This window comes from Podospora anserina, chromosome 4 (genome assembly GCF_000226545.1).
Source record: "Podospora anserina S mat+ genomic DNA chromosome 4, supercontig 4".
NCBI classification, from domain to species: domain Eukaryota; kingdom Fungi; phylum Ascomycota; class Sordariomycetes; order Sordariales; family Podosporaceae; genus Podospora; species Podospora anserina.
Window position 1 is genome coordinate 1538768 of NW_001914850.1, and position 20313 is coordinate 1559080.

At 52.9% G+C, this 20313-nt stretch overlaps 8 protein-coding genes across 8 annotated transcripts, besides 1 other annotated feature; 3 read left to right on the forward strand and 5 right to left on the reverse strand.

Annotated features, from left to right (window-relative positions):
• Positions 1-300: 300 nt before the first annotated feature.
• PODANS_4_6616 (uncharacterized protein) lies at positions 301-1302 on the forward strand (the record flags this gene model as incomplete). Its single annotated transcript, XM_001906143.1, has 1 exon — positions 301-1302. One exon carries the CDS (start codon positions 301-303, stop codon positions 1300-1302), a length of 1002 nt encoding a protein of 333 aa, XP_001906178.1.
• Positions 1303-3789: 2487 nt separating this feature from the next.
• On the forward strand, positions 3790-4290 carry PODANS_4_6612 (uncharacterized protein; the record flags this gene model as incomplete). The annotated part of the gene is made up of 1 exon (XM_001906144.1): positions 3790-4290. One exon carries the CDS (start codon positions 3790-3792, stop codon positions 4288-4290), a length of 501 nt encoding a protein of 166 aa, XP_001906179.1.
• A 271-nt stretch (positions 4291-4561) lies between these two features.
• Positions 4562-6631, reverse strand: PODANS_4_6610 (uncharacterized protein; the record flags this gene model as incomplete). Its single annotated transcript, XM_001906145.1, has 1 exon — positions 4562-6631. The coding sequence occupies one exon, from the start codon at positions 6629-6631 to the stop codon at positions 4562-4564; it is 2070 nt and encodes a 689-aa protein (XP_001906180.1).
• A 632-nt stretch (positions 6632-7263) lies between these two features.
• PODANS_4_6600 (uncharacterized protein) lies at positions 7264-8782 on the forward strand (the record flags this gene model as incomplete). Its single annotated transcript, XM_001906146.1, has 2 exons — positions 7264-7409; positions 7459-8782. 2 exons carry the CDS (start codon positions 7264-7266, stop codon positions 8780-8782), a joined length of 1470 nt encoding a protein of 489 aa, XP_001906181.1.
• Positions 8783-8975: 193 nt separating this feature from the next.
• On the reverse strand, positions 8976-9911 carry PODANS_4_6590 (uncharacterized protein; the record flags this gene model as incomplete). The annotated part of the gene is made up of 2 exons (XM_001906147.1): positions 8976-9526; positions 9584-9911. 2 exons carry the CDS (start codon positions 9909-9911, stop codon positions 8976-8978), a joined length of 879 nt encoding a protein of 292 aa, XP_001906182.1.
• Positions 9912-10775: 864 nt separating this feature from the next.
• Positions 10776-10867, reverse strand: a tRNA (tRNA-Glu).
• Positions 10868-11431: 564 nt separating this feature from the next.
• On the reverse strand, positions 11432-14239 carry PODANS_4_6580 (uncharacterized protein; the record flags this gene model as incomplete). The annotated part of the gene is made up of 2 exons (XM_001906148.1): positions 11432-14122; positions 14174-14239. 2 exons carry the CDS (start codon positions 14237-14239, stop codon positions 11432-11434), a joined length of 2757 nt encoding a protein of 918 aa, XP_001906183.1.
• A 2082-nt stretch (positions 14240-16321) lies between these two features.
• On the reverse strand, positions 16322-17095 carry PODANS_4_6570 (uncharacterized protein; the record flags this gene model as incomplete). Its single annotated transcript, XM_001906149.1, has 1 exon — positions 16322-17095. The coding sequence occupies one exon, from the start codon at positions 17093-17095 to the stop codon at positions 16322-16324; it is 774 nt and encodes a 257-aa protein (XP_001906184.1).
• A 684-nt stretch (positions 17096-17779) lies between these two features.
• PODANS_4_6560 (uncharacterized protein) lies at positions 17780-20218 on the reverse strand (the record flags this gene model as incomplete). Its single annotated transcript, XM_001906150.1, has 5 exons — positions 17780-18487; positions 18553-19524; positions 19585-19869; positions 19931-20063; positions 20145-20218. 5 exons carry the CDS (start codon positions 20216-20218, stop codon positions 17780-17782), a joined length of 2172 nt encoding a protein of 723 aa, XP_001906185.1.
• Between the last annotated feature and the right edge of the window lie 95 nt (positions 20219-20313).

Sequence of the window (20313 nt, forward strand, 5' to 3'; positions counted from 1 at the left end):
TGGTACTGGATTACAGGAAGACCGGATACCTGCCAGTCGCATATGCCCTACAGATGAAGTCAATCAAGAGAGCATGGGCAGAGCCCTTGCCGAGCTGGCTACCCAGTCGACACAAGTTCCAACATCAACCGCCAAGTATGCTCAGCCATGATGATAGTGATTATTGGCTAATGCCAGGACCAGCATATCTTGAGAATACAACGTTAGTGAGTATATAAGTCCGGCCGCCTCTCTCGTTGAAATGTCGTAGTTCGCGCTCGGCAATACTCTCTGCTCATCGTTGCAGCTTCCTTCCTCAAAATGGCAACAACTACCTCTGCGATCCCCTCGCCGACATGGCCCTCCAACTACTCTCCGACGCAGTTCACTCCCGCAGCTACCTGTGGCTTTGGCCAGGACCTCTGGCTCGCCACTCTCGACTGTGCAATCCTCAATCGTCAAACCTATGCCTCGACTGCGAGTGCGCCACCCGCAGTTGTAACTGGCAGATTACCCGGCTTCACCTGTGGTCCCGTGGTCAACGCCGGTCGCCCGCTCGTTCACTTCACCCGCTCTGATGATAATAGCATCGCCATCACCACCACCACCCGCGGCTACGAGGACGAGTGCTACCAGAACAAGTACGGTCCCTCAGGCGCCGTGACCAAAGCCACCGGCAGCCAGACCATCACCCACTACTTTGCCAGCTGTCCCGTGGGATACAGCGAGGCCAGCCACGACTCCACCGCTATAAACAACGTCGACCTGCATTATCTCGAATGCTGCCCTTCTGGCAGTCTCAGTTTTGGGCTGTTCAGCACCAGGACGGAAGACATCCTCTTCGAAACCACTATCTCTGGGACGCCGTATGGGGGTTGGACCATCAACATGCCCGCCTGCACGGCCAAGCTCACCGCGGGCGAGGTTGTCACTGTGACGGACGCTCTTACTGGCGGGACTGAGATGACGACGAGAACGACAAGCCTCGAGTCTGGGGCCACCATCTTTGCCGAGATTCAAACTGCTTCGTACACTGTTTTTGCCGGGCAGCATACTTGCTTTGAGGGTTGCAATCAGCTGTATGAGAGTGTCAGTGACTGGCTGTCGCAGTATACGCCTACGGGTACGGAGACGAGTACCTCTCCTAGCCCTTCTGGGACGCAACCTCCGGGTGAGGATGATGAGGCTGGGGATGGTGGCGAGGATGAGGATGAGGATGGGGATGTGGATCAGCCTTCCGGGGCTGGCCAGACTGCTGGCTTCAAGGTTGGCGTCCTGGGTGCGGCGCTTGCTTTGGCGGTGGGGGTTGTTGCTGGTCTGTAAAGGATGTTGGTTGGGATGATTCAGAAACACGGATTTCATGATATGAATATGATCTGTTTTGGGGGATACCCAGATGTTTTGCTGTTTTGTGGTACTGTGGGGATGTATATGAGTGGGATGGACAGGATGGTTTTGAGGAAGAATCGAGTCTAGAAACATGGCGAAGCATTTGTATAGCCAAGGTAGAGAAAGATGCAGGGATCTGTCGCTGGATGGTGTCCAGCTCCCTTGTAATGCGGAACGTACATTATACATCACTACCTTACTTAAATGGCCACCACCGTGACCCCGCAGTCGATGTGTTCCGCTCGCGCCTTTTGGCGAATCTACGGTTTTAAGCTGACGTCCCCGAAGCACCACCCACCACCCCTTGCCCGTTCTCTAGATCAGATAGCTCTTGCCCATCAGAGGCCGGGACCACCGAGCTCTGCATTGTGGTTGCTCGACCACCTTCTTGGTTTCTCATTACCACAGCTGCGACTAAGTTCTTTCTCGCCAACTCTTTGCCTTCGCCAGCTTTTGCTTCTTGATTTCTCACTCTTTTTCGATTTGTTCTGGGGCCCAAAATGTTAGTTTCGAGTTCATACACGCAATATCCGTCGGACACTTACCCCTCGTTTTACGCGGCCCTCTGGAGCCTCTGACAAGAGTGAGTGCGGAGGAGACCAGTGGCACGAAGTTTCGTGAGGATAACAGCATGTCGAACGGGCCCGAGTCCACAACCAGGCAAGAGGTGACCTGAACTTGTGTTTCTCCTCGAGGATATCACTGTACATCCGCTCTGTGAGATGGCCAGTACATTGTTTTATTGAGGCCCTCAACAGCTTCTCGTTCGCTCTCCGGGATCTCCACCATGTCTCCGAGATTGTATTTTATCTGCTTCAGGTACTCGAGAGTGACGAAATCGGCTGCTGACCCGGTATCGATCTTGATTCGAGCGGGTTTGTATCGAAACCGCTTGCTCCAGGTTTGGGTGTTATCCTCGACAAGAACCATCCCTGGCTCGAGTGTAGGGTCCATCAACTGTACCGTTCCGTTGATGAAGAAGTTGTCTTGCCTCTAGTGTTCTTAACGGCTGCAAGGCGGACTTCTGGATTGCCTTGGCTATTTGCAGTTGTTGTTCGTCCGATAGGCTGAAGCCAGTGCCTTCAGGGTGGCTGCTTTTACCCCTTTCTGATTCAGACTCGAATGAGCCTGTTTTCGTGTTCAGAGAAGCTGTAACGGACAGTGCCGTGAGCTTGGCCGTTGCCGCACTATGAATCCATCAGTGTCAGTAACGCAACCTGGTAATGAACCCCCGTTGGATTCTCCCAACGACTTTGAGGGACTGAAAGAAGGCTTTTACCTCAACTCCACAAGTTCACTCCGTACACGTATTGTATGAGAAGACTTCAGTGTCAGAAAAACAACAAGCTTGACTCTTCTGGGTTGCAATTCTACTCACTCGGAATAGGCATCATGCAACAGACCAACTTTGTCGCGGAGGATTGCAAGCTCACTGGTGAGTTCCTTTTCCTTAGTTGCAGCAAAAATCACCAACTTCACCCGTCTCCTCGTTTTCGTTCTCATGGACTCGGGTCACCTGAGAGATGAGCATCTCGACCTTTCGCTGTTGCTCATGAGCCGCCACGAGCATCTCTTTGACGTGAAGAAAAGCTTGGACTATTCCGCCGTGAAGTGTTTCGTAACATTCGTCTATGACGCCCCGCATCGTGCCTATCTCATGGTGGAAGAGGTGGACTTTCTGAGGAAAGGTCCCGATTGAACGGATTACACCGGAGAGTAAAGTGCTAATTGATGTGGCAAGAGAAAGCCCCGTTGAGACGAGGAGGAGAACTGTCGAAACGGCATCCATTGTCGAGGTTTTAGTTGAACAGTTTCCCCTTCTTGGTGGATTCAATGACGATGGGATACAGCTACGTTCAACAACCGCTCCAGTCTTACTACATAGCACCTAACTGTAGCCAGTCCCTGCTAGCTGTAGGGGACGAGGCTGTGTGGCCGCCCTCTTGAGACATTGCTGCCTGGCTTTGGCCTGGGCAAGTCACAGCGGCTGCAAAGAGCCTATGACATGGCATTTACAGCCCAAGAAGTTCTCTGCCTACTCTCCCTTCAAGCTGAAATCATTCAGCTTGAGAAAGAGCTTAAAACAGAGCGCCTTGCGGATGTAGTGTCTGCAAGTTCTCCGGCTGCAAATTATTGCAGAAACTTCAAGCTCTCGCCTGATGCATCAAGTTCACAACACATGAAGCTTGGGGCTATCAGGGCATTAATAAAAGAGTATAGTCAGTTACCTGAATACCACACCCCCCCTTTACCACAGTAGACTGATGCGATATCTGATGAGCTCCAGATGAAATTCTTTTGCAAGGTGAGTGAACGTCAACCAAACTTATTCTTTGCCTTCTCAATCACACAAAAGTAACTTATCTGACTTTGGCCTTTGTCAAACTGAAAGCATTCACACTCAACCAAGTAGACAAACCCATGAAATCACAACTCAAAAGTCTCAAATCATGGCTCAGAGACACCCAAGGAGGGAATTCCTTCCTCACAGACTTCAAAACCGAAACGTGGAGTGACGACAAACTCAGCTCCTGTCTATGCCTCGAAACACTGACCGCCAAAGGCGACCCATTCACCAGGCGGCTGCTCAACTCCGTCATACAGGCCTACGACCGTGTCGTCGGTCGATATATCGGGTCCGGAGAGATGGTAGACGAGGAAACGGGCGACAAATCCTACAGCAGCAACCGGGTCAACCGTGCCAGCAATGTCTTTGTTGCGATCATGGCTTCCGCTCTCCCGGTGCTATCTATCTATGCACTGACTGAGATTCCGTCTACCGAGGCACGTATCGGCGCCACTGCTGGCTTCATCATCACCTTTGCTGTGTTGATGGGGATCCTCGGCTCCGCCAAAAGGTCTGAGAGATCATTGCAGCAACGGCTACGTAAGTACAGGTTGATTTTTCCTTTGTTGCCATGATCTTTGATACCCTGTTGCTAACCGCTTTGGTCATGATAGGTTTGCAGCAATCGAGGTCGTCTCCATCGGGAGCGCTCTAAGAGCACAAGGATCTAGTGATGAGAGCATCAGTACTCTCTTGAATCGCCCGGCTTGCTAGTATATACTTGTACCGTAGGATCGCCATTATCTTGTACCAGAAATTACCATTACGCCGAACTTTAAGATGGGTATCACTCAACCAGCTCTTCATCTCATCCTGCCTTGAACTCCACAAAACATCACTCTCCCACTACAGTTCATCACGCCCCCCTCTCCCCTCGTGTTCATCATGCTGCCCTTCCCCCTCCTGATCATCATCCCCCTCTCTCCTCCCCCGTCTCAACTCCTCCCCCAGCCGCTCAATCAACCTCTCCAAAATCCACTCCGCCTCCTCCTTCCCCCCCATCAAGGGACTCTTACTCCCCACCCAACTCCACGGCACCACCTTCTCCGTGACCCTCGCCTCCCCCCTATCATCTAACCCCTCATTCGGCCTCCCCCCCCTAAACTTATCCTTCTTCGTCCTCACATGCGTGCTCGCCCTCCCATGCTGACCAGCATCACTCTCATCCTCCCCAATCAACCTCAAATACCACGCCCACTCCTTAAACGAGTACTTTCTCGGAGGGTGCTCCTTCAAATGCGCCGTAACCCTCGCAACTTCATCGATCAAAATGACCAAATAATCCTGCTGGCGATTTGGCAGAGTAAACGGGGCAGATTTCCTTCTTTTCTTCCTTTCCCGGAGATGTTGACCAGGACCGTGGGGGTGGTTCTCATCGGCGGTGTTATCGTCAATGTTTTTGTCATGAGCGTCATCGTTTCGAAAGGGCGGGTTGAATCTAACTCTGGGGGAGGTAGGTGATGAATTCGATGACTCGGCTTGACCCCGCTGAAGGGCTGTCTCGGCGTCGTTTTCTTCTACCGAGTCCGAGCTGGTGTTGTCGCGGTCTTGAGCCTCGCCTAAAATGCCAGTGGGTGTTTCCTCAATGATTTCTTCTTTGAAGAGCACCCCAAACGAAACATGTTTGAGAAACCGTTTAAGGTCCTTTTTGAAGGGGCGTTCACTAGGGAGGATGGTGATGGTAGCGATGGCGTCGGTGGCGTCGCGGATACCCTTAACCACTGTGTCACCGGCGTTGGAGATTAACACCGTCATGGTCGGCAAAGCCAACAACGCCCAAAACACCCAGAAGGACTTCCCCGCGTTAGAGACCGGGACGATGTCCCCGTAGCCGATAGTCGTCAAGCTCACAAAGCAAAAGAATATCCCATCAAAATACGTCCACCCCTGGTATGGTTCCTCACAGGCCTGGAAGATCTTTGCCCCCCCTAACCACAACGCAGCCCAGGTGCACGCTGAAACGGCAGTGGCATACCACCTCCTCTTTTTTGACGTCTCCTTTTGGATATCCCTCATCAGCTTGAACTCTTTCTCTCGCCTCTCAAACTCGGTCAGGCCGCGATCAACCTCGGAAGGCGTCTGCCTGAGCTCCTCGCCCTCTTTTATAGGCACGAGAATACCATCTTTGCCCTTCTTCGTCATCTGCTTTAGCATCCTCCGCCTTCTCTTTTCCACCATCCGGGCGCTAAGCCTACGCCTGCCACGATCAAGTACCAAGCTTCGAATCGACCCAATGACAAGACCGAGGCTGATGATCCCCACCAAAGCAAACGGCATGACCAGTCCCTTCCCCAGACCGGTTTGTGGGGAGAAGTCCCCGAACCCTACGGTAAAAAGGGTGACAGCCGCCCAGTACACCGCGTCAAGATAGTTCCAGCCTTCAATCCTACCGAATAACAACGCGCCAAGGAGGAGGTAGAAGAGCAGCAAGATAGTCTGCATCATCAGTGTCCTTTGGCTAGGGGTGAGCACAAAGTCTTTGGGGTAGTGCTCTGTTTGAGCCCCGACAAATGTGATGACCATGAGGGAAGCGACGAGGAAGTAAAGAGCGGCGCCGTAGATGCCGTAGTAGAAGGCCTGGGACCAGATGTATTGGTTGGTGGGCTCGATGATCAGTGGGCCAGAGGCGGTTGCGGTGAGAGAAATTAGGCATATGGAGGAGATGTACCATCCCACAATGGTGACTGGCTGGGCGATGGAAAACCTCAGTCGCTGCGTCATGTTCAGCAACAGAGCCATGTTGGCTATGAGCGCGATGAGCAGCTGGATGGCGTTGATGATGGTGAGCCATATTGGGTCCCTGATGAACGGGGCCGCATCCAGGTCGGAGCCGGGGAGGTAGTTCTGTCGCCATGGTCTTGCCAGGGCGCAGATACTGAATGCTGACGCGACTGGACCCAGTGTGCCTGCTATCATGGGAAAGGCAGAAGAGGCGAACCACCATCGGCTGAGGTAGGTAATATCAGTGACGGTCTGTGTTATCGTGTCTACGGAGAAACTGACCTCGGGTCCAGATGCATCTGCTCATGCTCCTGTTGTTTTGGCAGCTTCTTACCGTCAGGATCAGCTGCACGGAGATGTTCATCAATCTTTTCCCCGCCTGCATCGTTCATCTTGAGTCTCTCCCAGGCCTTGTCAAGACCCGAGAGTTTGGATGATATTGCCAAGACTCATATCCGGAAGATCTCAAAGTTCTCGGCGCTTGAAATAGAAGACAATGAATGCATGAGCATCAGGCGAGGGTTGGGGTGAGACAAAGAGCATGGCATTCCAGGCTTACACGATGCGAAGTTGGGATGACAATGACGTCGTGCCGCCCCTGCCCGTCTAGAGCCGGGTCACGATCTTATCGGATGCAGCGCTATGATTGGTCAAATTTGTTTGACAGCTTTGAGAATCGACTTCAAACGACAGTTTTAACTGTTTTGGATTGACCAAAACATCACTAGAATTGCGACAAACTCGTTTGGTGAACCAGGAATGGAAACTCTGTGATGAAGTGGGGATGGGAAGGCTAAGAATTTTTGTCTTTTCAGAATCTGTTATCGATGTTGAGATGGCCACTGGGAGCAAGGCGCTGGCGTCCAGCAGCTCTTACTTGCAGAGTGCTTCGCAGATCTCGCTTCTATAGCACTAATGAGTCAGTTGAGAATGTTCAAGTTCAATGCGCATCAGCTGGTGAGATAACTGTGAGGTATGTCTACTACACTTCATGAACCGGAACCACCATCTGACCGAGCCAGCCTTCACAACATCGCCAAGCATGCATCGACAAAACCTCTGGTTATTGTCATACCTCCAATCCCCCATACCGGAGGGGAACCACATAGCTCGCTCCCAAGATGGCTCCGGGAGTTTCCGGCAGCAGTCATTAACTACCGGTGGAACAACGTGAAAGACCCAGAGGACAAGACATCTCTCAGATGGCCAAGCCCAGTTCACGACCTCACCTTTGGGTACTCCTGGCTGTCAGCCAACCTCGGCCTTCGTCCGGAGAAGAAAAAGCATGTCTTTGGTCGCCCAGCCTATGTCTATGGCTCCTATCTAGGCGCCACTCTAGGTGCTGGCCTAGCCTTCACAGAAGCTCACCGCCCCTTTCTGAACCTCGGCCAAGGCGGCATGACCGTCCGTGGTCTTATCGCTCACAACGGGATATACAACTGGCCCATGTTCCTTCCCGACCACCCAATACACAGCTACAAGTTGAAGCCCCCTAAACACGGAATACGCCCATTCTACACCAACAAAGTCCAGTCACAACGTTTTGAGCTCGAGGAATTCGACGAAAACACGGCCTTTGGTTTCCTCTACTCCCAAATGCCCTACCTCTTTCCCTCACCATCAAACCTCTTTGACCCGTTCGCTTCCCCGACTCTGTTCTTTCAGAACGCGCCTCTGCACGTACCGGAAGATTTCTTCAACCCATCCCGGTTCAACAACCTACCTTCACCGCCGGCATTATCTTCGGCAGTTGACAATTTCCTGGCTGACACGACGGGCATCCCCGAGCCTCAACCGCCTCAGTCTGATGACCCATCTTCTTCACAGGCACTAAGCTCGAAACCGCTGGCAGAATTGACATCCCAAGAAATTGATGTGATTCTGGCCCAGAAGACAGCCGAAGCTATGGCATCCAGTCGCCCGAGAAAAGGGTATCTAGTCTTCCCGCCACGACAATCGACCCTTCGAGTTCCGGAGACGCTGCTTTTGTTCGATTCTGACGATGTCCCGGCTTCAGGGGACGAGAAGAGGATACCGCCCAGGAATTCCTTCAAAGTCCAGGCCATAGAGCTAGCGGGGCTCATGAGACGGAGTGTGAGCATGTTCGAGTGCCAGACATTAGCTAAGGAGGGCGATGAGGAATTTGCGGGGCCGGAGGCAAGGGACAGAGAAGCCCTAAGGAGAGTAAAGACCATGGAGCTTAGTGCCCAAGTTAAAGAGCAGGAGGAAGATGATATTGGAGAGTGGGGACTAAGGGGCAGTGAGGAAGCTTTGGCGGTGAAGTGGTTGAAGGGGGCCATCAGGGAGGATGAGGATTGGATGGAGGACAAGAGAGCAAGGTCTTGAACTTGTGGGAGGTATATATATCAGCAAACTAACAATTACAGAGGAAGGCTAAACGCGATTAAACCATTATTCGTGAAAATCCAGCAGTGAATGAGTAGCCTCCAACAACAGAAACTGGATTCGACCGCACACTTTTCCGTCTATCCTTTGGGCCAACTTGATCCCGCACCTGCCTTACCACCTACCCCCTCATCTAGGGTTGCTCCCCATAAGCATGTCCATAAGTAACCCCATACTGATGACTCTCAATAGGATCCTCCGTCACCTTCCCACCATTATTCGTCCCAATCATCTGGCTATTCTTCCGTCTCCACCTCATCACAAAAAACGCCAACGCTCCCAAGATCAACAGCCCAGCAACGCCAGCCCCAACTCCAATCCCAATCGTCGCCCCCTTAGACAGCCCACCACCCCCCTCCACAACCTCGGCTGGCTCCGTCGAAGTCGGCGTGGTAGTAGCCCCATCGGCAGTGTTACTCACCGAACTCTCCCCCATACTCGTCGCCGTCCCAGTCGTGGTCGTAGCATCCGAAACAAAACTCGTCACCGGCTCCGCAATTATCACCGTCGCCGTCCCAGAAAAAGTCTCACTGTCAACCTCAATAATTTTGCTCCCCATTCCCCTCTTAATCTCAAAGCTTCCACCCCCTTCCTCACAGGTACATTTCCCCTTCTTGTAATCATCCTCGCAACAAAACGTCTCCTGAGTACAAGCAGCCAGCTTCCCGTATATGTTATCACCCGCTATGACACCACCCATCAGCATCCACCATCAACAGTTCATTGTGAGACGAGACTTACTCAAGCAAACGCCCCCGCAAAGGGCATTATTCCACCCCGGACTCGTACAAGCCCCCCTCTGCACCTCCCCCAGAGTAATATTCGGAAAACTCTTCGTCTCCGTCGTCGCGATACACAGCGCGTTGCTGAAGCACGTCCACCCCTGGGGACAGCAGAGCGATATCTCGGCGCCGAACGGTTGGCAGGGGTAGTACCCCAAAGCGTGTACTTCACCGGGGAAGTAACAGGGCGCGTTTTCCGCCGCATGGGCTCCTATCACAAGCAGAAGCGCGGTGGCAGTAGCGGTGATGGATCGTATTGGTGGTGCCATTGTTATTTCTTTCTGCATCAATCTCTGGGCGAGGTACAACGGATCCTAAGGGTAGGTATAAAGATCGTGACAAACCACCAAAAGAAAATCGCAAGCAACCAAAAGAAAACCACCAAGATTCCCCCCCTCCTCCCGAAAAGGCGGCGCCCCCAAGTTCTTATGTACCTACCTACCAAAACCCCCAAGCGCCCAGCATCTGTCTAACCTGCAGCTGAAATTGACATTTGAACCGATGAACAACCCAGGCAAAACCGCAAGGCTCTACCCCCTACCTACCCTACCTTTTGCCCCAAGACACAACCAGAGATAGTTGCCCAAACCCGATAAAAAAAACGCCTCAGCTCAAAAGCGCCTCCATCCCTTCAGGTTAGACCCCATCTGCAAGCCTTCTGCAAGCCGTCACACTATTGGCACACTTCGAAAAGAGGCGTTTCCAATACCGCCCGCCACCAACACCTACAGGCGGCGCAGCCACGAGATACACTGCCATTCTCTTGATCGTTTGGCAGGTCGCACTTGTACGATGATGGTAGGCAAAAGGACACAGCAGCATGAAAAGTAAAACAAAACAAAAAGGTAAAGAAAAAGCAGGAGAAAAGACAGCGTCGTACTGAGCCTCGCCATCCTCGCCAGACCCTGAACATCTCAAGGCGCGCGGACCGCAAAGCTGAAAGGTATCACCCCCGAAAGGGACTAACGCGGGGAGAGAACCGAGAGTCAGCTACAAGAGCGGGGGATTCATGTGATGCTCCCCTCCATTTTTATCACTCGCAAACCATAAGAAAAATGCCTCTCAATTGACAAGAAAAAGAAAGAAAAAAAAGGGAGAGGGTTGGCAATGTATAGGCGGGTAGTGAAAAAAACAAAAACCAAAAATATGGACTCGGATACCGGGAGTCGAACCCGGGGCTGTTGAGAGAAAAGACACTTCTGAGAAGTGAGAGTCAACTATGTTACCGCTACACCATACCCGATTTGCACAGATCGCGAATGGTCCGATTTTAGATGACAGACTTTACAGAATCACCCGCTAACATCAACAACCTCCCCCCAACCTTCCACACCACCCTTTCAACCTTTCTTCCACCCAACCAACACCACCTCGCACAATAATCACAGCAACAAGGGAAACAACACAACAAGTAAAAGAGTGTAAATCATCATCATTCAACGCCTTTCTATCACCCCCTAGAAAGCCCATCAACTCCATTCCTTCCCTCCCCTTATTTTTCTCTCCTCAATCCAAACTCTCCCCGGGGTATAAACGTGTGAGTGAAAGTAGAAAGATGCAAAGAAAAAAACAAAATATATGCATACAAGTGGGCGGGTATGTAGTATTTACAAGTAGAAAATTCGCTGGCGCTGGGTCGAGCAAAATCATCAAGAAAGAAAAAAGAGAAACCAGGAGAAAAAAAGATCAAAAGAAAAGCCATCATCTCCGCGTTTATATCGTTGGTTCAAATTTTACACAACCGTGAGAATGAAAATGCAAGAGAAAAAAACTGGTTGGGCAATTTCTCAAGAACCCGTTAAATGGCTCAGTATCTTGACTGGTTGCCTCTCTCCAAGTCGTCGCTCCAGCCATTGTTGTTGTTATGAGGGGCAGGATCCCGAGAACTGCTGCCGGACATGTTGCCAACGGTTGTATTGGCCCGTTGGGGACCACGATCGTAATCGTAGTCATCAAGGGAGAACGCCCCTGACACGGTGTTTGCCCGAGCCGGGGCCGCAAAAATGTCGAGTTCCGGTGACGGACTTCTGTCGGGCTCCAGTCTGCTGACGTACCCAGATGATGGCCCAGGATCCAGCCTGCTTACATAACTAGACTGGCCAGTAGCCGACGGCTGGATGGGCACCGGGGAAGCCAACTCGGTTGTTATGGCGTGCGAGACAGTTGCCGGCTGATCCATGGACTGAGATTGGCTGGTGCTTTGCTCGGGGAATGGGCCAGGTGAGTCGCTCCACATCGTGGCAGATCTCGAGGGGTTCTCGTTGGAACCATCAGTGGCCCGAGGCTGATACGCCTGAAAGGAATTGTTGCTCGTCCCGGTGTTGGACCTGTCAAGCTGACCAGAACCGCCCATGGGCTGCGCCTGGAAAGGTCCGGGCGAGTTGCTCCTCCCAGTATTAGATCTATCAAGGTACCCAGAGCCTTCCGCAGGCAGTGCCTGGAATGGGCCAGGTGAATCGCTCCTCCCAGGATTTGATGGACCATCATACTTCATCGCATCGTCTTCTGCCGGGTACGGGGCTGGCGTTTTGTTGCTCCCTGTGAGTGATCGACTCGTATACTGGTATTCGTCATGGCTCTGTGAAGAATTTGGCGCAACACCGTCGAGGTTTGGCAAAGTCGGTTGCCGGTAATCATTGTCTTGTTGTGGTGCCTCGATGTTTGGCAGAGTCGGTTGCCTGTAATCCTCGTTCTGTTGTGGTTGGAGGGGCCCGCCAAATCCAGCGAGATTTGGCAGCGTCGGTTGTCGGTACTCATCGACCTCTTGCGGTTGGTAGGCGCCCGGCATGGTCATATTTCTCAGCGAACTGTTGCTAGCACTCTGGTGATGATATGGCTGACGAGGAGGCCCACCCATACCCATAGACACGCCCGAACCGTTGCTATCGGCCCGTTGGTGAAAAGGCTGAATGGGAGCAGTCATATTCCTCTGGGGTGGGAATGGTGGTTGCTGTCCCCGAGGTGGCATTGGGCCGGTGGCGCTGCGCATTGGATATCCTCCTGGTCCCATTCTCGGGGGCGACGTTGGGCCATTGCGATACGACATGGTGGATGGGGCAGGACTGGCCCGTCCTTTCGAGTAGTCGTCATATCCTGGTCTTCCTTGATTGGGTCCAGGCCATCTATTTTGCTGCTGATTTGGCCCTGGACCTCTGTAGTTGCTCATTTCATTCATTGGTGGCCTAACCGGGGGCGGCATGCTGGGCATAGCATCTTGAGAATACATTGCCTGGCCAGCAGTGTAGCCCGCGTTGAGATTCGAACCGTTCGAAGGCATCCTGTTGAGTTGCTGGCTTGATGCGTAACTTCGGTTGGATTGAGCAGTCGCAGTCCTGGGAGGGGGAGGGAATCCGGCTGGCATCGCCGGTCCTGGTGAATCTGAACGGCTAACACCCATGGCGGCAGCCCCACCGAGAAGAGATGCTCTGGCCGAGTATTTGCTGACCGACGTCGCCGTAGTTCCAGACCGAGATGGAACTGGTCGCTTTTGCCCAAGAGTATTCATCTCAAAGCTGCCAGGAGTATTCGGACGGTCGGTCTTCTCGGAAATAGACATGAAGGTCTCGGCTCTCTTCAGACTCGGCATCTCAGCCAGATTATCGTCGGCGAAAACGGGCAGAGATGGCTTCATGGTGACTGGTCTGTTCTCCCCGTTCTTCTTGGCCGCCCTGAGTTCCGCCTTTTTCCGTTGTCTCTCGTCTTCCTCCATCGCCTTGTTGATCTTGACCGAGACAATCTGCTTGAGACGCTTGTTGACCTTGCGCTCGCAGAAACCCGTCAAACCTCCATCTTCGCGGGGGATGTAACTCCACAAGAACAGCACGAAAAGTACCCCTGAGATTACCAACGAAAGAAACGAGAAGATCCAAACGACCACAGTGAAGATCATACCACAGAGAATGACAGATTGCCTCGTGTCTTCCGTCGCAAGAGCCTGGATCTTGTCGATGAAATCAGCGAGTGAAGCATCAAAGTTGTCTCCCTTGATGTTGAGCTTCGCCCTGAAAATAGAATAGAGCGTAAGAGCGTTGAGAACCTGACGAGGCCCGGAGCAGAGGAGCACTCGAATCCATGACTGGAAGCTGAAGAAAGTGAAGAGGGCGACGTAGTCGACGCCCTTTTTGCTCTTGGTTAGTTCGGCGAAAACGAGAAACCTCCTCCAACCGCTAGTTGGTCGAAGGCACTCCATGCGCTGAGCAATATGATCGAGGAAACACTCAGCAACACTTCCTCTTCGCATAATTCGGTTGGCGCGAAGGTGCTCGTAGCAGAGATTGGCCACGGAGAGGATGATGCAGCCGGCGAATACCCATTTCGTGACTTGGAATGGGATGAACTGAGCCGGTTCGATTTGGGAAGACCATCTGTCGAACGCAATGAGTTGGTACGCTGTGAAACCATCGACAGCGTACACAGACAACGACAGGAACATGGAAGCAATAAGGATTCCATAGGCGAAGGGCGTCCAACATGAGGTCGACTTGAAATCGTTCAAGCTCTGCATGACATTAGCATTACCCAGCCCTGCTGCATTCAGTACTCAACTCACAATAAAGTCCCACTTCTCGGTTGGCTGGATCACAACATCCCTCCTTTTATGACTTAAAAATCCCATAATATCGATTGCGCAAACCAGGCGCAAATATCCAGACTGGCCGGTAAAGAGTATGAGGGTATCGACACCGTCGATAAACCCAAAGAATGGCGAAATATATCGTCGACACAACCTAATGCGTCGCTCGTTCGGGTGTGATGAAAGATCATAGGCTCCAGTCCGCCGTTCGCACAAAGTCGCTCCTCGCCTGCGAGAGTCGACTGTGCTTAGGTCGACCAAGGAGCTTCAATACTCCTCTCCTGAATTCAACGGCCGTAAAAGCAAAGAGATGCCTGCCAGCAAACAAAATGACTGAAAAGAAGGGAGATCAGAAGCCGGCAGGAAGTAGGGCCGGATAAATCGAGGAGGATAGTTCGGCCACGGATGGCCTCGAAAATCGCCTTGCAGGCTATCGTTGCATTGCTGATTGCTGAGTGGGAAGTAGTTTCGTTGATCGACAGTCCTGATGGCCCAACTTCCAGTCCTTTTCCCTGCCACTTCCAGAAACCCAACAGTAGTATCCTTGAATAGGCGCGCGGTCCACAGGTCGGTGGTGATGCCGAAAGGTGGCAGGTTGGTAATGGATCCCGAGTTTGATCGGCTGGGTAGAATTCCAGTCGCGGGTATCAAGTTGACCGATGGGGAAAAAGATCAGGCGTGGGCGGGGTGTCGCCCTGTAAAAGCACAATAGGGAAAGTTGTCGTGGTGTCTGATTCGAGGGAGTGATGCTATTGTTCGCTGTGGGCGACTGATGAATGAATGAATGGCTGAATAGCTCGTGGTTAGCTTTCGACAGTTGTCCGGAGAGGCCGCCTTTCCGCAGTGGAAGTTTGGGGGGATGAGCGTCAAGGTCAACTCGCGACAAAAAGGACTGGAGGGTAAGGGGCCCCAACGGAAGAAGATGCCGTCCTGGCTCGCAGGGAACCGAGATGCAGGGGGTCTACCACTTGGGCTTCGCAGGCCGACCCTGACTTGTATCTCGACGGATGATTGGCTAGCCTCCGTTGCCAGACGCGGGGGAGGGGAACAGCACCACGCCGTGACAAGGAATACACAAGAAATGATGCTGGTCAGTCACTGTTGGGATGAATATTTTGGACGAGGATTGGCGCTAACGCAGGTACCCCTCCGTTGGTTATCGCTTGTCCAACCCCTTGCCCCCGAAGGAGCATTCTCGCTTTCCTGATTGGATCATGTCGCCGCCGTTGCACGCCTCCACTGGGAGAGTGCAGCCATGAAACAGCTCACCAACCACCGATGGGAGGACTCAAACCCAAGTCCTGAATGAAACACGGAGTTCTTGGGCTTCGAAGAAAAGACGCATGCACGCCATTGCGGGAGCGAAGCATGGTGGCGCTTAGCTTAGCAAGCCACCAGATGTCAACATCATCAGTGAAGCTATTCCGACCTGGGAGCTTGTTCTCTTCATCAAATTCAGATTGCCCATCATTAATGACACTCCACCAGCACGGCAATGCACGGCGGAACCACTCCGGGACTTGCATATGAACCATGGGTTCCGCATATACAATGGACCTCAAACAGAGACAAACGGCAGCTAGATGCCACCGCTCCCAGCGACATGCAATGCTGCGCTGATGCAGTATAGCATTCGGCTCTCATACAGCTGCCCTCACTACCAACCTTTAAAGCCATAGCCGCGCGCTTCACCGGGACCACAAGTAAAACATCCATGTAAGTCACAAAAACAGCCCACTTCAGCCCGGTTCAGTCATCAAACAAGTCACAAACAAGAGAGCTGGGTCATTCCATGTCCACGTCGTACTTCCACTACCCAGTCGGAAAATATCATTGTCTTTTAAAATGTTTGTATCTACTGTGTATAGCCACATATCTGACCTCCTAGCAGAACTCTAAGCCACACAATGGCATACTCCCAGAGGCCTCACCTCGGTCTACGAAACCAATGAAGCCAACGTTATCATTTGAATTCCCACATGATCTCCAGCATGAACATCCTCAACGAGAATCCACCCATTCTCCGGCCCGTTCCCGCCTCCACACGGTCCGAGCCCGAGAGACCCAACCGGACGGTAGACCACACCACCGACCCAGCCACCCCACCACCATCCCAACCAGCTCCTATTCCTCCTCCTCAATAGCCTCCCCCATCCCAAACTCCCTCTCCACCGCCCCCGCAAACGCCTCCCTCAACTCCATCTGCTCCGTCTCCGTCAACCCCTCCTTACTCCCCCTCCGTCGCCTCGCGCTCTGCCCCGTCTCCCTCAGCCTCACCTCCCCATTCTCCTCCACCACCTCATAACTCCTCCACTCAGTATTCCCCCACCCCGTCCCCCGCCCATAATCAACCCCCTCAAAATCCTCGGTCAAAAAGTGCAAAAAACCCCCATGCGTCACAGCAACAATATTAACCTCCCCTTCCCCCGCATGATCCCTCCCCAAATCCCTAAACCACTCCCTCGCCCTCCTCGCCCGTTCAAACAACTTTCTCGGCTCAGGAGCGTACTCACTCCCCGGACCTTTATCATTCCACCCCTCTTTTACCAATCCCAAATCCACCACCTTATCATCAGGAAACTCGTCCAGTAGTTTTGCAGGTTCGGAGCCCGTGTCGCATGGAAAGGGGGAGACCTCCTGTATATCAGGCAAGGTAATAACCCTCGGTTTATCAGGCGCGATATCCGGGTTGAAAGACAACAAACAAGTGTAAATCGTGCGACGTAACGGGGAGGCCACCAGATGCGTAATCTTGTCGTGATACGGAAAAGATTGATACAATTCCTCACACTGCCGCTTGCCAAGGTCTGTCAAATCCGGGTCGGGAAGCGCGTGGTTTTCCTGGCAGAGGTTGTGGTAACCCTGCGCGTGGCGGACAAGGTGGACGTAGGTTGGCATTTTCCCTTCCCTTTTTTTATCCAATCTTCGGGGAAAGAAAAAGGTTGAGATGAACAGTCGAGGTGAAGAGATGGGGATGAAAGTTGAGATGAGATGAGAGTATATGGTAGGTGTGAGCTCAGACTGAACAAACCGACTCAGCTTACAGCCAATGTTATTCAGAAAAGCAGACAAATTGAACCCAAACTTTAAAAAAGATGGAATGAAAATATAAATCAAGACTTTGTCCGCTATATATCCGCGCCAGCTTCCTTGGTGACTCAGAAACCGGATCTCTCACCCACTCACAACCCCACCTCCGCTTTATGCCAATCCCCCGGACCGGTGACGGAATCACTGCTTCTGGAGCCCCCGCCAGTGTCGGATCCGACCTACGTGTAGTACCCATGACACCCGCGCTCACACGTGGCATGGTGCCTCGACTCTGACTGATCTGTTCCACGGACAGCTTTGATAGGGTGCAACTGGTTCTCATCCACATTATTACGTCAGCGCTTCACCCATTTAACTATGTAGCAGACATGGGACACTTCAGAGGTCACTCGCAACAGAGAAACAAAACCATCTAGGTACTCAAATGTCGGTTTTCACACCTCATTACTCATAGTTAAAGCTATCTATGTATCAGGGTCCCGTCTCCCCGCCTGCCAACCGATCCGCTACATCTCATAGTCATATCCTGTCTCACAAATCAATCAAGCTCTCTTCCACTACTGGCTGCTTAGGCGCATGCTGAGGAGCGGCCGGGAAAGACTCTTGGTTGTAGCCCGGATACGTCTGACTGGGCTGATGTTGCCAAACAGGCGGAAGCGCAGTTTGCTGAGCAGCCGGATGCTGCCAGTATGGTTGCTGTGGTTGGGGCGGTGGAGCTTGATGTTGCTGCTGTGGCTGCGATGGCTGAGCGGGAGCCGAGGCGGGAGTCTGTGGGAGTGAGGGCTGGTATGAAGAATGCATCGGCTGGGCCAAGTTGGGATACGGCGACGCTGCCGGATCAGGGGCAGAAGGAGCGGGCTGTTGCCCTTGTTGTTGTGGCTGCTGTGAATTGAAATAGAAGGAAGCATGTGGGTCGGCCGTAGGGGTGGTCCCAACAGAGTCTCCCGTGCTGGGTGCAGCGAGCTGAGCTTGAGGTGCCTGTTGCTGCGCAACCTCGGTGGGATAGCTAGGCTGCTGAGCATATTGTGACGGGGGCGCAGACGGTGCTGCTGCCCAGCTTCCCGTCCTTTGCGGCACTTGCTGTGGGGCATATTGGCTATTGGGAGGTATTGCTACCGATTCTCGTCTGTCGTAGGGAGGAGCGTACTGGGTTGGAGGTTGAGGTGTTGGCTGTGGGTAAGAGGGATGGCCCACCGGCCTCCCGTACTCTTGCGGCTGTTGTTCGCCAGTATAAAAGTGCTCGGCTGGCCCAACCGAGGCTGAGACGCTCCCTGGAAGGGACGGGTATGGTCCCGCGGGCTGACGGGGTGGGGGAAGACTGTAGCCACCAATGCTGTGTTGGCTATAGGTTTTGGATAGGCGCTCCTCAAGCATACGGTCGTAGTACCGCACCACGGTCGAAAGCTTGGCATGTAAGTCAAGCAGAGTGTCTTGTAGTGGGTTAGCAGGGGACACTTGGGATGGATCGGGATACTTGACATACCATGCTTGCTCATGGTTTCTCCATAAGTTCGGGCTAGCTTTGGCCGGAGTGTGCCGATGCTGTCGTACAGCTCCTGAATCTGTGGTTCTCGGAGAATGGTTCCCGGCGGTTGCGTCTGCAATCGGTCAACCAGCGTGGCAAACAAGTTGATATTCTCCGCCTCCACAGGCGTGAGCTCGTAGTCATTCTTGGGGAGCGCCAGCGGTGCTGTTGATGAAGACGCGCCGACATTTGTTGTTTGTTCTTTCAAGACTGCGGCGTGCCTCTTCTTTTGCTCCTCCATATCTGCCAACGAGGCGGCGATGGCTGCTTTGAGATCTTCATCATCATCCTCAAACGCCTTGGTCGCCGATACTTGCTCACCCGACTTTGGTTTGCTCGCTTGCGTTCCGTTGCTTGCCGGAGGAACATAGGCACGGTTGTGGTTCTGAACCTCCTCCAAACTCATGGCAAGGGCCTTTTTGAGATCCTCATCGAATCCATCGTCAACACGAGCATTACGCGGTTGCATGCTCGAGCTCTTGTTCTTGTGGGGAAACGACGAGTACAACGAGGAGCGGTCGTTACCAGAGCCGCTCCCCTTCGAAGGGGTTGATTTGTCTGTGAGTTTTGCGTAGCAGCCATCATCGACACGGACGGCTTGGAGGATGCCAAGATGGGGTAGGGGGAGCGTCTTGCTTGAGCACTGCTGGTCGAAGCAGTTTCCGCAGTTTCGACAATGGTGTTTTCGGTTGGTAAAGGTAAAGTTGGTTCGACATCGCATGCACACATCGGAATCGACCCACTCGGGGGGCTGTATCAGATGTCAGTTTGGGTGCAGAGAGTAGAGCTTGCCCGCACATAGGAGACATACCGCACTGCTGTCAATCATGCTGCTGGCGACGGTGACGCGAGGGGGGAACTGGAACCCTTCTCTCTGAAGGTTTCGATAGACCTCTCCAATGTATGACAAATCGTAGCGCCCCTCGGTGGCCGTGGCCCATGACTGAATAAGCTCGAGTATCTTTGCGCGCACGTCCGCATTGACGGCAGCCGGTCCAACCGCCTTGAGCAGCGAAACCATGCTTTCCATAAACTCTCTCGAGGCAATCTCGGCCAGGAAATGGGCGCCTCCATTTTTAACACACGTATCGGTGAGCTACGCGTAGACGTCTGGTCAGCTATGCGTTTACCAAACAGATGCCCAAACCAGCCCTTACACTGAGCGCACTGAGTTGCGTATTGGGGTTCTTGTTGCTGATGCGCTTCTTGAGCGAGCGCATCGCCTCCTTGGGCTGCACCGTCTTGGATCGAATCACGTCGGAGATTTCGAGGTTTAGAGCGATATCCTCGCTGCGGACACACTGTTGTTAGCACATGGCTCTGTCGCACAACCAACAGCGGGGACAGCGGGGAGCATGACGCAACACCTACAGATTGCTGCTTGTCGCCTTCTCTACCTGCTCGTCCAGGGCAGTGTTTGCCCCGGAAGACCACCACCCCATCATCGTGAGAGATTCTCTATGGAATTGAGGTAGGGAAGCTGGCGCGACAACCTGGAATTCGTTGGCAGTGGGCTCTCTCTCGGGAGGCTGGGGCGGGG